At 59.4% G+C, this 15,414-nt stretch overlaps 1 protein-coding gene across 3 annotated transcripts; it reads right to left on the bottom strand.

Annotated features, from left to right (window-relative positions):
• Nucleotides 1–896: 896 nt before the first annotated feature.
• Nucleotides 897–15,413, bottom strand: LOC102381108 (major facilitator superfamily domain-containing protein 8-like). 3 transcript variants are annotated; one of them, XR_003092469.1, is made up of 13 exons: nucleotides 15,197–15,413; nucleotides 11,620–11,805; nucleotides 11,246–11,308; nucleotides 11,034–11,153; nucleotides 8,369–8,448; nucleotides 7,907–8,234; nucleotides 7,185–7,258; nucleotides 6,590–6,673; nucleotides 6,343–6,472; nucleotides 5,351–5,473; nucleotides 4,530–4,660; nucleotides 4,312–4,457; nucleotides 897–1,560 (listed from the first exon to the last, which is right to left on the bottom strand). XR_003092469.1 is itself a non-coding variant. In XM_025195961.1 (13 exons), exons 1-12 carry the CDS (start codon nucleotides 15,270–15,272, stop codon nucleotides 4,371–4,373), a joined length of 1,482 nt encoding a protein of 493 aa, XP_025051746.1. In that variant the 5' UTR covers nucleotides 15,273–15,413; the 3' UTR covers nucleotides 897–1,560; nucleotides 4,326–4,370. The 3 variants fall into 3 exon arrangements, 2 of the variants coding, with proteins under 2 accessions (XP_025051746.1, XP_025051747.1); XM_025195961.1 differs by having other exon boundaries at nucleotides 4,326–4,457; XM_025195962.1 differs by having other exon boundaries at nucleotides 897–1,556; nucleotides 4,326–4,457.
• Between the last annotated feature and the right edge of the window lies 1 nt (nucleotide 15,414).

Here is a 15,414-nt window from a genome sequence, read left to right as displayed (position 1 = left end):
TGCAGGCATCGCCCATGGTGCAAAGCCAAGCCCAGGGCTTGGACGCCGGCACCCTGCTCCTCAGCTCTAACAGCAACTCCCTCGACCGCTGGTCCTGTGTCGGGGGTGTGGAGCCCAGACTGGGCATCCCCACATGGACACACCATGCCAGACAGCCTCACTACCCCAGGGCTCCAGCACCCACATTTCCCACCCTGCCTCTCCCCAGAGCAGGCGGTGCTCAACCCCCTGCCCCTCCGGGCCTGCGCTGACAGTCTCACCGGCCTCCCAGCCCAACAGCATCCAGGGTTTGGCAGTCCTACCTGGCACTGGGCGGCTCCAGCCCCTTCCACCGGCCCCTGCCCTGCCCCGCCAGGGGCAAGTCTGTGCTCTGCTCACCCTGCCACCAGCATGGAGCTGAGACACCAACCACAGCCAGAACCAGCACCCAGGGCTGCGGAGAAACTTGTGCATGCCTCAGGGAGGACTCTCCCAAGTCTGCCCCAGCTCACCCAGCGCTGCCAGCTGAACCCAGTGCCCAGGGGCCTGCCCCTTCCCCAACTCAGCAGCACCAGGGGTTGCAGAGGGATCTGTGCCCCCAGCTGGACCTGAAAAACTCAGCCTTGCACCCTGCCCAAGCTCCTTTCTGCAAGGCACTGCCCTCCTTCAGCCTATGGCTGGCACAGGAATGGCTCATACCAGCCCTGCAGCCACTGCAAGGCTTCCCCCACACCCCCCAACAGCAGCATGAGATGCATAGGCTGCACTAGGCTTCTCTGAGACCCCCCCCAAGCTCTCCCACCCACCTGCTTCCCCCTCTGAACCCCACCTTGGCCCTGTCGGACAGAGCCAGTGCACCAGAGATGGGGCAGGGACCCTCATGGCGACCTGGCAGGATGAAGCCTCACAGCCACCTGGCCACTAAACCTGGGTTTATTCTGATCTCTGCACACACACGCATACGCACGCACGTTACAGACACAGAGATGGGGGGAGTGGAGCCCAGCCCTCCCTCGCCCACCCCCGTCAGCGCGGAGTGGGGGGGAGCAGCCCCCCACCTGGAGCCAGAGGTGGGAACACTGGGAAATGCCCAAGGTGAAAGATAGAGGAAACACCAGTTTGCTAACCATGGATGCCACAGCCCTGGCATGAGCAGGCAGTTCCCAGCCACCTACAGCCCCCAGGAGCAGCTCAGCCTGGGAGAGGCATCCAGCACCAAAGACAGAGACCTGCATCCACTGGGTCCATGGCTCAGCACCTGCAGCAGCCCACACAGAGGCCAGAAGCACCTCTTCTTTGTCTTCTCCACCAGGGAATCCTGCCCTCCGTCCAGAGGCAGCAGGCAGCTGTGGCCCCGTTGGTATGGGGAGAAGGGGAGGAGTGTCACCCAGGAGGGATGGGGGCAGGGGGTGCCAGTCCAGAAGAGCAGGGAGGGGGCTCCCCCATTTCGACAGCACTGATGCTCTTCAGAAGGATGTGAGCTCTGGTCCCACTCCCCCGTCCCCTGCCCAGAAGGGGAGCAGCCCCAGGGTAACAGGCTGGGGCCCACGGGTCTTCAGTGCCAGCCGGAGCGAGACCTGCCTGAGAGAAGAGTGGGGGAGAGTTAGGGTGGACCTGCACAACCAGGAGCCACTAAGGTGGGGGGTGGGGGTGGCACAGAGCGCCAGGCCTAGCACGAGGCAGAAGCCTGGGGCTGGATCAGACCCCTGTTGTGTGGACTAGTGACTGGGAGCTGTGGGAAGGGGAAGGAGTGCAAGGGGGCATAGGTGAATGGTCAAGGTGAAAACGGGGACTCCCAGACCCCGAGCCCATCTACCCCAGCGTCCACTGCCCCAGGGGAAGGTGTGTGTCTGGGGCCAGGCCTGGAATGATGTGGCTTAAACCCAGTCCCAAAGCCCGAGGCGTCTCTCCACCTGCTGGGACTAGGGACCCTTGTCACCCTCACGTGTGCCCAGCCCCTCTCTGTGTCCTGCCAGCCTTACGGGCCCCACAACCTCCTGGGGCAGCCAGGGCACATGCATGCAGCTGGCCGCCCCTGCCCTTCCTTGATGCCTCCTTGCTCCCCTGCTGCAGGAAGGAGCTTCCACCCAGTCAACTGGGCCTTGTCTGGACAGCTGCTAGTCACAGCCCCCTCTATCCTGAGTTAACAGCCCTGTCCTCTGCCCAGGGGAGCAAGTCTGGGCCTCCACTCGTCCCACCCCCTCATTTACCCGTCGGGCCAGGCAGCTGGCCTTCACCCAGCTGTCCGCAGCACGACCAGCACCCCCAACCCTGAGCCTGTATCAGGCTGTCAAAACCCTCCACAGCAGCTCCAGCTTTTCCCTCCGGCTGGTCTCACCTCGTGGTTCTCCTCTGTCCTCACCCTACTCATGCACTGAATGGCACCAGGCCTCTGCCATTCCTCACAGCCTCCTCAGGTCCCTCTACCCTTCCCTCAACATTTCAGCAATGGTAGATTTTGCCACCATGGGGCAAACACTATCAAAGCTGGAGCAAAACCAGGACCGCTGCTGTCAGCCATTTGCCAGCCAGTAAACAGACCCGTTTATTCTGCCTCTTAACCAGATGTTGGCAGAGGGCGACACTGCGTTCCTCACTGCTCATCTTTCATAGATCCTGTGGGGGCCATTAGAAAGCTGAATCAATTGTGTCAAGCCATTCTCCTTCATCCACTCATCCCCCGACACTTCCACATACTAAGACCAGATGAGAGACTGACAGACAAATGGGCTGTTTAAATGCTGGTTTCCCCAGCTCGCCGGGCACAGCTGCGGGGCTTCCCGGGCTGTAATTCCTCCAGTCAGCCCAAAAGCCTTTTCTAAAGATAGGAATGGCATTCACTACCCTGCTGCCCCCTGCTCCTGCAGCTGTTCTTAGCCCAGCCACTGCAGATCAGCGCTCCTTCCAGAGTGGATGTGTTTCCTCCTCACCTACCTGGTGTGGCCTGGCTGGGTAATGGGAAGGTAACCTGGAAGGAGGCTGTGACTCAGACATCAGGGCTGAGAGGTTTGTTGTACAGAGCAAGGGAAGGGGATAGGCAACAGACATCTCAGGGAATTAGAGGCAGGATTGACACTACCTCCAGAACAAGGCGGAGGGCAGAGTTAAGGGTGTTAGGACAACTATATCCACCTTCAGCTGTGAATGCTTCTGATTAAAAACCCTCCATGGGTGCCAGTGGCATTGCTCCTTCGGCAATGTCCTAAGCTCCCTCCCATATTCTGGCTGCCAACAGATTTTGATAAACCTGGTCTAGGTGTTTGTACCACCTTGGCTTGAAGTTGCAGCAAGGTGGGATTAGCTTGGATCCCAGGAAAAGTTGCTTCACTGTTAAAGCAAGGAGGTAGTGGCATAGACACCAGGGAAGCTGCGGGCTCTCCATCGCTCGAGGTGTTCAAGGAGAGGCTGGACAACCACTGGTGGGGACGATCCAGGTGTAGCTGTGCCCAAGCTCTACTAAGGGTATTGCTCATGTATCTGGGCTTTGTTGGTTACCCCCTCCCCACCTTTCTGCCAGATGTGTCAGGGGGGGTTTAAGCCTCCCTCAGAGGAACTGGGTGTTGGCTGCACACAAGGCTGGGGACTCTGACTGGGCTGTGCCAGTGCTCCTGCTGGGTCTTAAACCCAGAGGTTCCTGGCTAGAGGGTCTTGACCCTCCACTCACAGTCAGACCGATGCCACATTTGGTGTCAGGGAGGAATTTTACCCCCTAGTCAGACTGGCACAGACTGGGGAGGTTTCTACCTTCCTCTGTAGCAGGAGGCATAGCTTTTACGTGGGATCTCTTCAGCATACAGAAGCAGGACACTGACTGCTGTGGTTCCCCTGCTTTACCTGTGGCAGGTTCAGGTGCGATGCCTTGTGTTGCGTCAAGGTTGCCGATAGTTTTACTAAGTGGTTAGATGATGTATTTGTATGGGATGGTATGGGTAGGGTGACCCTGTCAGAGGCACTGGACTAGATATGACCTCTGCAGGTCCCTTCCAGCCTCACTTCTCTATGATTCCATGCAGCAGAGCAGTGATAGCAGCCCACACTGGGAGCCTGAAGCTTGTCACTGCTGCGTGCTCTCTGCCATCGTCATACAATTCTGTATCACAGAGAAGCAGGGCTGGAAGGGACCTCCAGAAGTCATCTAATCCAACTCCTGCTTGAGACAGACAGGAGTGACTTTATAGGGGTGATCCTAAACCCCCTCCCACTCAGGCACCTTCAGGAGGAGACAGCTGCACTGCTCTGCCTGGCTGAAGCCTGGAGCAGGGGCTGCTGGGCTCCTGCCAGCTCCCCCAGACACAATGGCATGCTTGACCCAGAGCCCCCACGTGCTCTCACCTTAACAACCTCACCTCAGTCTGAGCTGTCCCCCTGGCAGCCCATGGAGGGGTCAGAGGTCACGAGCTTGGCTCTTCCTGGGACGTTTCTGACAGGTAGCCCCTAGGCGGCTCCACCAGGTAGGTGTACGAGAGCCCAACCATCACCTGTGGGAGCAGAAAAGCCATCAGCAAGCAGTTCGCAGGATCAAAGAGCCAGGGTGGGTGGGAGATGCTCACCGTCAGCAGGCTGAGTAGGCCCATCATCACCCCCAGCATGATGAAGAGGTTGTCAGTCAGGCCTCCAGCCCACAGCGGGCCCAGGATGGTGGCCACTCCTCCCACTGAGCGCCGCAGCCCCTGACTGAACCCTGCAGCGGGCGAAAAGCACAAAGGGTTAGACCCTGTGTCTGGAAGCGGGGAGGCTGGAAGCAGAAGCAGGGTAAAAAGCAACATGGGTTTAACCCAAGGGAGATTAGGCAATACTGCTGCATCAACACTGTGAGCCACGAGGCCGGCCTGACCCAAAGGATGCTCGGATCCTGTCACCTTGCACTCAGTAGGGTGCCATGTAGGGAGTGGTCTGTGAAGATGGGGATCAGCGCAGGTCTGCGAGTAGGACAAGATTTGGCTACAAGGGCGTAAGAGAGTCCCTTAAAGAGGGAGCAGTGAGCCCTGGTGAGAGAGCCCAGCTGCAGTGCATTTGGATAACGAGGGAGCATCCCCCTGGGAGCCTGCTGACAAAGGGAGATGAAGAGCATCTCCCTGATGCTTCCCCAGCTGCCGGCTTCCTTGAGGCTGAAGCCAGGCCCCAGCACAGAGCCCCAGGGCACAAACCAGGCATGCCTGGAGAAGGAAGACCCTAAGCGAAGGGGGTGGGAGGGCCAGAGCATCCTCCTGAAGGTCTGAGTGCATTACTGCCCTCACCATGGCACCTGGGCGCAAAGGGGGTGCAGACGCCTGACCTCTGGGGGAGGGGTCCACCGAGAAGAGGCAATGATGGCGGGGTTGTCGAGCAACTGTGCCACGCAGTGTGGGGAAACCCATGGACCACAACTCACCCTGTGTCCTCTCGGCTGTCACCTTGGAGAAGAGCGAGACCTGGGAGACGGCCACAAAGGGGAGCCCCAGGACCTGCAAGAACACACCGACCACCAGCTCTCCCAGCAGGATGCCAAAGCTCCCTGCAGGCACAGCAGACAAAAGAGTCAGTCAAGGGTGGAGAAGCCTCCAGACCCCTGGGAGCCACAGCCAGCCCTGGCCACTCCCCTCAGGGACCTCAAGCCAGGGCCTGCAGGTTGTGCAGTACACAGCTAAGCCCCTGGCACATTCCCCCCAGGCTACCTTGTGCCAGCTACTGCCACCTTTAGCCATGGAGCAAAAGAACAGATGAAGCCCACCCTCACATCCTCTCCCTTGGGAATGCCTCTGCTGCACATCGAGACGGGGGGCTGTATGGAGGTGGGTGCAGTGGCATTTTGAAGTTTCTAAAGCAGGTAAAGGTGCCCATTCCCTTCTCAGAGGCAAACTCATCTCTTCTTCTTCCTTCCACTCCCCAACCTGCTGCCGCCACTGTGTCCCAGGAGCCGTGGAAGCATCACAGCCCTTCCCGCCTGTGGGGGGCTGCACGCCGCTGGGGAGGGGACAGGTGCAGCAGTGATGGGCAGGGCTGCCCCTTCCCTCTGCCTGCTCCAAGTGAACCGCATGGGGCAGGGGGGAGGAACTACTCTGAGCCCAGACCTGACCCAGCCCCTGAGAAAGCAGCAGCAGCAGACAGGGGAGTTTGCAGGGGGGCAAGTATGCACCTCTAAGAAAGAAGGGGAAGTGGCAGGGGATTTTCACCTGCTTTAGGGACCTTGATGGGGCTGGAGGAGGCTGGAAGCAGGGGATGCAGCCACGCCTGCAGCAAGCAGCAGCCCCTTGCTGCCCTGCAATATGGAGCCCGCTGGGCCAGCCCACCAGACACCAGGCACCCCACAGCATCCTCTGCAGGGCTGGTGGGACCCTCCCCACCCCTGGCTGCAAGGAACAAACACAGGCCCCTGCAAGTTACCTTGGGGCCGAGCCAAAAACAGCAAGCACCAGACGCAGGCCACATTGCAGATGATGAGCCCCAGGACCAGGATGACACGGTCGGGGAGGCGCGTGCTGAGACAGCGCACCAGGAAGAAGCCACAGATCACCTGGGGCAGGGAGGGGAGTGGGGTTAACACGTGGGGACCCTGGCACAGAGCTAGGGCAGAAGGAAGGACCATGAGCCCCCCACAATGCCCCACCCTGGGATTCAGTATCTGTCTCACCTCAATGCCACACAGGAAGTACATGATGCTGTTCTCCAGCTCCCCAAAGTTCAGGTAGCGCTGGGTGATGGGGGTCACCATGGTCTGGAGAGAGACAGATGCATGAGAGCTCCTCCACAGCAGGGCAGGTGCCACACTCCAGTGGAGGGTCTGAGGAGCCTGCCTGCAGCGGTGCCCATGGTGTGGACAGGTAACAGGTACTGCCCTCCCCTGCAGGCTGCCTAGCCTTGCTCAGCCGTGCGGCCAAGCCTTGGGGCTCCCCTGCCCAAGACAGCGTTTTCTGCTGCCTGGGCATGGCCACATCCTGCCCCACAAGGAGACCTTTGCCAGGCAGGTCTCCACGAGCCAGGGGCTCAGAGCCTGCCACCCGCCCCCCACCACAGGTGAGAGAAGCGGGCAGACGCCGGCTCCCCCACAATCACATCCAGAACCTCAGAGGGCCTAGAGAAGACGTCCCATCCTTCCTATACGTACCCCAGGGTGGCTCTGAGTGGGGCTGGGACCCCAAGGCACCCCCACCCCAGCTCTGGAGGAGAAGAGCCTGCCTGAGTGGGTGCTGAAGGGTGGGAGCTGCCCGCAGCGCCCTGCTCCTCACCTCCAGGGCTGTCTGGTTGAAGAGTGTGATGAACTGGGCAGTGAGCAAAACCACCACCTCCTCCCGCAGGTACTCTGCAAAGACAGCAGGCAGGACATGGAGACACTTGGATGTGCCTGGTTCCCGTCACAGCTGCTTCAAGGACGACACCACTCCACAACCGTGAGCCCCTGCCACGCTGGGCTGACAGATCATGCTCCCGGCATCCACTGGCTACTGAGGGCACCATCAGAGCTGCAGGCTCAATCCCAGCTTGGCCCACCACCCCACATGGCCCAGTCCCTTCAGGCCAAGCCCTGCTTCTGGCAGACTCAAGGGAGAGTCTCCCATTTCCTGGTGGGCTTCAGGCACCCAGTAGAAACTGAGTCAGGCTCTCCCCTGCCCTTGTCCTGTCTTTGGGGCAGGGCCTGACTCTTACAATGTGAATGGGCAGCACCCAGCACAATAGGGCCCCGAGCTCAGGTGCGGGGGGGCGGTCCTCTGGGTACACCTCCTCTCCCCACGAAACCCATTGCTGCCTCAGCTCAGGTGGCCTCTGGAGCAAGCACACCCCTGCCTGCCACACCCCATGCCCAACACGTGTGTCCATGGAGACACTTAGCTGTGGGCACCATCCCCAGGACCACTGGCACATGCCCAGGCCAAGGAGCCATACAGGGAGGGCCACTACTGTGCTCCCCCCAGGCAACTGCCAGGACCCTCTTGAGGCCATGGACACTCACCCTTCATGGTGCTTAAATTCTGGAGCTGGCTCTTCCCCTTGTCCCGGGCCTCCTCCTCGGTCAGGTGTCCATTGGGCACGTAACGGTACTCATCCCCTGCATGGGGGTCAGGACCGCCGGGGGTAGCTGCTCGCAGGTCAGAGCCGGTGCTGCCATAGCGGCTGTTCTCAGCCCCCTCCTCCAGGCCAGCATCATGAGGCACCAAGGGCTCCTCCTCCTCCTCCTGTGGCACAAGGGCCGCACGCTGCAGGTGGGCTGAGGGCGGCAGGTCATAGTACATGGCCATGACGACGAACTGGAGCAGGATCCACAGCAAGCACATGAACAGCTGTGTGGACACAGGGACAGAAGGACGGATAGCAGAGCCTCTGTGGCCTCTTGCCAGGGTCCCCAGGGCCCCTCAGAGCTCTGCACATCCTCCCCATCGCCAGAAGCCCAGGACCAAGACCCCCAGATACTCACTCCAGGGGATGTGAACTTGTTGACCTCAAAGGGCCCCAGACAGAAGTTGCAGAGCCGCAGGAAGAGGTTACAGGCAGGTCCTAGGTGCAGACAGACAGCGGGTCAGAGGCACTGGGAGGAAACCAGAGGGCAAGGAGTGCTGGGCCCCCCTGCTACCACGCACCCCAGGGCAGGAGGGGCAAGGCCAGCCACCAAGGGTGTTTCTACCCTGACGGGCACCCCCTCCCCTTCCCTCACTGCCTCGCACTGCCAAGCACTCAGTGCTCTGGCAGGAAACCCTCTGCAAAGGATCCAGCAAGCGAATCCCCTCCCCAAGAGAGGCACAGCCACCCTGCACCCAGCACTGCCCCCATCCCCACCCAAGAAATGCCAGGGTCCCAGGCCCACCCTTCACTCCTGCAGCACATGGTCAGGGACAGCGTTCAGGAGGCGCCTGCCACAAACCCTGAGAGCTGGTCAAGCAGAGCCTCGGCCCCCCAAATGCATACACACAAACACCTCCCTGGCTTTGAGGTAAGGCTAAGGATGTCCAGACCAACCCTGTCAGAGGTCTGTCCAAGCCTGCACGTGCAAGGCTCCCCTGCCCCCTCCCTTGGCAGCCTGCTCCAGTACTGTGCTGTTCCCAGCCCCAAATCTGCTAAACCGATTCCCCCCCACCCTGCCCTGGGGGGATGTGAGGAACAGTGCATCCCCCTCCTGCCTAGGGCAGCCCTCATGCCCTGGGAGCCTTGAGGCCTCTGCCATCCTCTCATCCCTAGACCCCCACTTGCTTAGCCTCCTAGATGGGCTTTCCTAAACATCTCGGCCTTCCTGACCTCAGTTCCAGATCATCTCCAGCACCTCCACCTCTCAAAGCAGTGCCCAGGACTGCACGCAGGACGCCAGCCGAGGCCTCACCAGCACCAAGAGGAGCTAACACCTCTGACACATGATGCCCCTGTTAGCCCAGCCGACCCCAGAGGCTCTGCAGAGTCAGGTTCCTTCCTGACCCCTGGCCGAGAGAAGGACCTGCCAAGTAACCAGGGGTCAAGAGAGGCACAGCAAACAGCTGCACAGGGCCCCTGAGGCACTCGAGCCGTTTGCTGCAGCTTGTATTGCCCAGGGTGCTGCTCCTCCAAGGCACTCTGCAGGATGCAGCTGTGCTCCAGCTGGGTGGAGAAGCAACTGCTGGCTGTGAAAGCTTGGACAGTGTCTCTTGCACAAAAATGCAAGACAGTGGCTGGGGCAAGACTGGGTTGTGGTGACAAGCCTGCCACAAGAAAAAGCAAGTCTCTGCAATGGCTGCAACCTATCAAGGCGCAGAGACAGTGGAGCTTGTGGCACCCAATACCAGACCCATGCCATAAAATAACAAGAGTGATGGTTCCTCTAAAAGGAAAATTGTTGGCAAAGACCTGACATACACATCACATGTGCGTCTCCAAGCTCAGAGAGCAAGGAAGAGGCTGAGCCAGCGTAACTAGAGAAGGCAAGGAAACTACATATACATTTCAACTGAACTAGCAACTAAAGAAAACAAAAGACTAAAATACGCATTTCAAGCAAAACCTGTAAAAAGCGTATTGAATACAGGAAAGATGTCCTGTACAGGACATCCTCATATTTCTCAAAACAGGCATCCAATGTCTAAGGCATTACAAATGTCTCAATCATTCAATGTCTGTCTGAAGTTTTGTAGACAGACCATCACCAGTACAAGCTATTGCAAATTTGCCCCACCGATAAACAAATACCCCAAAACAGGTCTGGTAACCAATGCCTCTAGGCATCCTGTTTAGCTACTCAAGACCCGTCACATTTAACTGACCCATAACTTCAGTAGCTGCGAGAAATGCAAGTCTTCACACCTAGACAAATCCAAAAACAGAAGCCAGGCAGTTTAACAATTGTAACATGATGGTCGCCCTTTTCCTCCCTGTTCTGTTTGGACTTTAATCAACCAACCATCAAGGAAAAATGCTTTGAGGCTGTACAATTAAAACAGTATAAAAAGCGAGACCGAACTGCCAGCAAGGTGTGCAACCCAGAAAAGATCAAGAAGCCATCCTGCACCCGGCCCACGAGTAAAGGACCCACGCTTTGTAAAGGCTGCAAGACTGGACTAGCTCCCCTGCCTGCGTTGGGAAGAAAACACTGATGCAACTAAATATGTATTAGGACTTTCTGTAATAGCTCGTTTTATATTGGGCAAGAGTCTTTTTTGTCAGTCAGTTTTGTAGCTTGTTGGTAGTTATTAAAGCAAGCCTTTATGCTATTAATCAACTGAGTGTTGTGTCAATTCTTAGGTAGGTTTAAAAACCCACTTTTAAGTGCAACAGCAGCCTTTGGGACAAACGCTCTCTCTGTCTGACACAAAGCTGTCAGCCACCGCGGTACGAATGATGCGGGTTCTCCTGCGCTTCTCAGAATAAGACCAGTCTTTCCCTCCACAGCCCCATGCCACGGCCTCCTGTTCAGTGCCCCCGCGGGTCCTACGCTGCAGTCCTGCTGCCTCACCAGCTCTCCCCAGTCTCGTATTCACCCTTGGATTTCTCCTCCCAGGCAGCCCCCTGCACTTCTCTATCGAACTCCATCTTGCTGAGCTCGGACAGCTCCTCCGGTTCTGTGCAGCTCGTGCTCCCTCTTCCGGACCCTCCACCTGGTCCAGCAAAAAGGAGGCTCTTACCAATCAGCAGTCCAACCTGCCGACATGCCATGACCACTGCAAACACCGTAGCACGCTCTTGCGAGGTGGTGGAGCGAGTGAGGTACCCAAAGATGGAGGCACCTGCTCCTGTCCCGACACCTGCGACAGAAATGTGCAGGGCCAGGGGTGAGAGAAATGGCACAGGCACCTAAAGCCCCTAGGATACAGGCCTGGATGACTCCAGCTCTTACCTGCCACAAGCCGGCTGCCCAGAAGAAGCCATTTGGAGATGCCCATGAAGTACATGAAATTCCCTGAATCGGGGACACAAGAGCAACAGGTAACACAGAGAGGAAGGTGCAACGAGATAGCCCATGGGGCTGAGGCAACCGGAGACAGCTCCCCAGAACCAGCAACACGGGGTACGTGTCACGGGATGCATGCGTGACCACAGGCTGTGGACAACCCCACAGGCCTGTGTGCGGGTCCCACACTGCACCATGGGCCTTCCCACGGGCCACGCAGTTTCAGCCGCTGCATATAAAATGGGGCGCTGCTGTCTTCCCTCAGGGAGGGCTGGAATCTGAACTACAAGGTCCCCCCCAGTCTGCTCTCACGGCCTCACCTGCAATCTCGAATGTGTTGGCGAAGAGGATGATTGCTTTGGTGCGCTGGGTGCGGTCCGACCAGAGCCCGAAGAGGGGCCCTGCCAGCAGGCCAGTGAGGCTGAAGGCAGAAATCCCCAGGCCCAGGAAGTACGGCTCCGCATGGAGAGTCTGCAGGTAGGCCCAGATGGTTGGTAGGATCACCGCTGGCAGGCAAGGAAGACAGACAGACAGTCAGAGACAGCCCCAGGCTGAGTCCTACCAGGACACCCCACACCGATACTGAGCCTGATCCTGGATCATCTCAGCACAGCGCCAGGCCACCCAGCTCCTGACCACCACCCCCCAAACTGGCATGGGCTGACCAGTGACAAGGACAGCAAAGGCCATCTGGGTCCCTGGGACTCACCATCTGGGGGTCCCACCCTGCCCACCTCAGCTGATCCAGCCATTGGGGCAGCTGGATGGCTTCTCCTGATGCCTGGCACAGCAAGGTGAAGCGTCAGCCATGCAGACAGACCCTCCACAGCCACAGCGAGCTCTCCTAGTCCTTCCCTCCCCCCCGGAAGACAGCACTGGCTTCCCAGAGACATGGGGACCCCCGCAATGCCCCTGCCTGCTCAGAGCCTCCCCTCTCAGGCTGCACCTGGCTAGTCCATCATATCCTGAGGCATTTGGTCAGCAGTAAGAGTAGGAAAGGACAGCACGTTTTGCACAGGACATGCCATTAGAGCAGCCATGGCCAGGTCGCTTCCCCTGCAAAGGCAGCACAGCTAGAAAGCTCCACAAAGCTCTGTACAGCTAGCGGCAGATCCCCCCAGCCTGCCTTGGACTGCCCCCTGCGCTGCCCCGCACCCTCCCATTCCTGAAAGCACAGGTTATCTCGACCGGCCAACTCCAGATGTCCCCGGCAGGCAGCCAAGAGGTAGTGCTGCCCCACGGCTCGGTGACTGCTCTCTGATCACCCGCAAGGGAGCTCTGGAGTTTCAGGTCCAGGACCAAGAAAGCAGAAAGGCCCCTAAGTCACCCTGGGCACCAAGAGCAGGGCCAGGGCAGGTCTCTGGTGTCAGGCAGGGAGGCCCCATGGCCAGTTTCTCCAGCCAGGCTCAGCTCGCCCCTGCCTGCTTTCCCCCAAGGGACAAAGGTGCTGCAACACTGTCGCCCGCCCCCACCTGCTCACCCTTGCCCCACTTCCCTCTGTAACGACGGAGCCGGCTGCTCAAAGAGAGATCTGCCTGGCTCAAAGTCTTTTTGCTGCCCTTGGAGGCCTCCTCTCTATGACCTGGCAGCGCACACAGCTCCCCACCCCCTGCTCATTTTGGGAGGACTCAGCACCCTCTCGCCCATGCACCAGGGCTGGCTCTGTGGCCCTATCCAACATAAACCAAGGACTGACTAACCCCTGGGCCTCAGTTTCCCACATTCCCGGAGAACGGGAGAGCAGGGACTGCAAAGTGGTAGCTCTAGTGGGGACAGACCATGCTTGGATTATGGAGAAAGAAAAGGCAAAATTGGGACATGGAGGACATTGGAGATGACCCCATGCCTCAGTGAAAAGGGAAGCTGCTGTAAATTAGTGGGGGGGGAATCTCAGTCCAGACCCTACTGTTCTTAGGCAGGTGACATCCAGGAGGATACAGAAGGGAGACAGACCAAGAAGTGGGGTTCATGGAGATGAGGGATTCTTGGGGCTCACTCAACAGAGGAAACCCCAAGAGGGCAAGGAGGGTAGAGCGAAGACCTAGAAGGGTCACCGGAGACCAGTAGCAGGAATGGGTTGAGCGGAGAGGTGAGGTTGGACAGGGCCCAGCTGGGCGCTGGGCCAGCAGGAGTGGAGCTGACTCATGCTGGAGGAGCTCAGGGCTGATGGGAGAAGCTGAGAAGATAAGCGACATTTATGAACACCCCGCAGTGTTCCCAGCTGTGGGACATGAGCCGTGGGTTTGGCCCGTATTTTTCCGGTCTGCACCTGGCCTGCGTAACCCCCAGGTACCTGGGACCCTTTTTTGCTTGAATGTCGGCGTGGGTGCTGACGTGATAGCACAAGGGGCACGGCTGGACACAGACCCCAGCCAGCGCCTCCCAGCACGCTCTGAGCACAGACAGGCATGTCCAGGGGACGGGCATGGAGACATGACGCCCAAGTCAGACTCCTGCACCTGCCGCCAAGCTGCAGGGTGAATCCAGCTGAGTCCCTGCCTCTCCCATTTCCCCACACCTGGGCTCATTAGAGTGGGCCATCGGCTCTTGGAGGCAGGGGCTCATCTTAGTTGTGAGGCCATGCCCCAGACAGCAGCTGTGGAAAGGCAGCCCAACTCTGGGAGGAAGGGGTGAGGGCAACACCCCTGGGAAGCACAGAGGCACAAAGGGAAGTAAAAGGAAGGGTGAGAAACACCCGGGAACGCGGAGCACTCCCACAGCTGCAGAGACCGAAGGAAATGCAAGCTCAGACAAGGCAGAAGGCAGGTGAGAGGGTGCCAAGGCTGGGCCCTGCAGCCTGGGACCGGCACGCTGACTGACGTGCCTCAGTCAAACCCTTGCTATGTCAAACACCACCTCCTCGTTAGACGCTCCCTGGCTCCGCTCCCCAGGGCGCCAGTGGCTCACGTCACCGGACCGGTCAGCTCAGCTTGAAGCACCCAGCTGCCAAGGAAAGCTGCTTTGCCAGGTGCAGTGCGGTGGGGTGAGGCCCTGTAACAACAGGGCTCGAGACCTTCTCGCCTGGCTGCCGTCACAAGCCAAATGGCCAATGCCAACTGCGCCTCCCCCCAGCCCGATTCTGCACGGGGAATCGGTTTACGTCGCGGAGCCGCGCGAGTGACAGCCCTTGCCACGTTCTCCCAGGTGGCGAGACAGGCAAGGGCAGAGGAATGACACTCGGCTCCGGCATCCACCCTTGGTCCTTGCTGCACTAACATCGCTGAGCCCTTGGCTGCTCCCAGCAGGGGGATGAACCCAGAGGACCCGAGGGAAGGACAACTTGGCAATCCACCACTTCTCCCGGCACTCAGACCCCAATCCCCGCTGGGTTTGAAGCCTCCTCCTAGAAGGAGGTAGGACTGCAGCGGTCGGGAGCTCCCAGACAGTCAACGCTCCTGCCCTGCTCCCCGCTGGGCTACCAGTTCCCCCGGCACTCGGAGATCCTTGGTGCGAAGAGCAGGAACGGGCTCCTCCGGGGCCTACCCGAGCTGCAGGCTCAGCTTGCACCTTGTAAAATATTAACCGAGGAAACGGCGAAGTCAGCTCCGCTCCCGCAAGGACAGGCCCGCGGGCTGGGCGCAGAACGTCGCACACCCAGCGACCGCCGAGTCGCAAGGGCGAAAACGCAGAGGGAGGAAGAAGAATTATTTCAGGATCCAGGACCCAGCACCTCGCATGACCCGACAGGTCAAACAGCAGGTCCGAGAAGGCCCCTTTTGGGCTTAAAAACATCCCTCGCTCCAGTCTGTAGACACCGGGGCGAGCAGAGAGCCAGCCCGCACTCACCGCCGGGGCTGGGGACCGTCCCGCGGGCCGGATCCTGCCCGGCCTCAGTGTGCCCGCCTGCGAAATGGGTCCAAGGGAAGCGGGAGCCGCGGGGCGGGGCCAGGCACTCACCGTACTCGATGCCCCCGGAGAGGAAGAGCAGCGCGATGGCGACGCTGGTCAGCTTCTTCCTCCGCGGGTCGGCCATGCACCCGCCCGGCTCAGCGACCCATCCCGGGCCCGGCCGCGCGGAGCAGGGAGCCCGGGGTCCAGCCCCGGCACACGCATGCGCACACGGGCTGCCAGCATGGAACGCCCTCCTGGAATGGCCCTTCCGCCCCGAGCCTGCA

The sequence above is a fragment of the Alligator sinensis genome, unplaced genomic scaffold (genome assembly GCF_000455745.1).
Source record: "Alligator sinensis unplaced genomic scaffold, ASM45574v1 scaffold301_2, whole genome shotgun sequence".
In the NCBI taxonomy this organism is placed as follows: Eukaryota; Metazoa; Chordata; order Crocodylia; family Alligatoridae; genus Alligator; species Alligator sinensis.
The sequence above is the reverse complement of the archived record's forward strand: the minus strand, read 5'-3'. Positions and strand labels throughout refer to the sequence as shown.

What these genes read in the sequence shown, in the direction of transcription:
- LOC102381108 (XM_025195961.1), bottom strand. Translation starts at nt 15,272, where the DNA reads ATGGCCGACCCGCGGAGGAAGAAGCTGACCAGCGTCGCCATCGCGCTG. An exon ending in GAATTTAAGCACCATGAAGG is followed by an intron (nt 7,259 to 7,906) that starts GTGAGTGTCCAT and finishes CTGTCTTTGCAG; the next exon opens with AGTACCTGCGGGAGGAGGTG. An exon ending in GCCTACTCAGCCTGCTGACG is followed by an intron (nt 4,458 to 4,529) that starts GTGAGCATCTCC and finishes CTGCTCCCACAG; the next exon opens with GTGATGGTTGGGCTCTCGTA.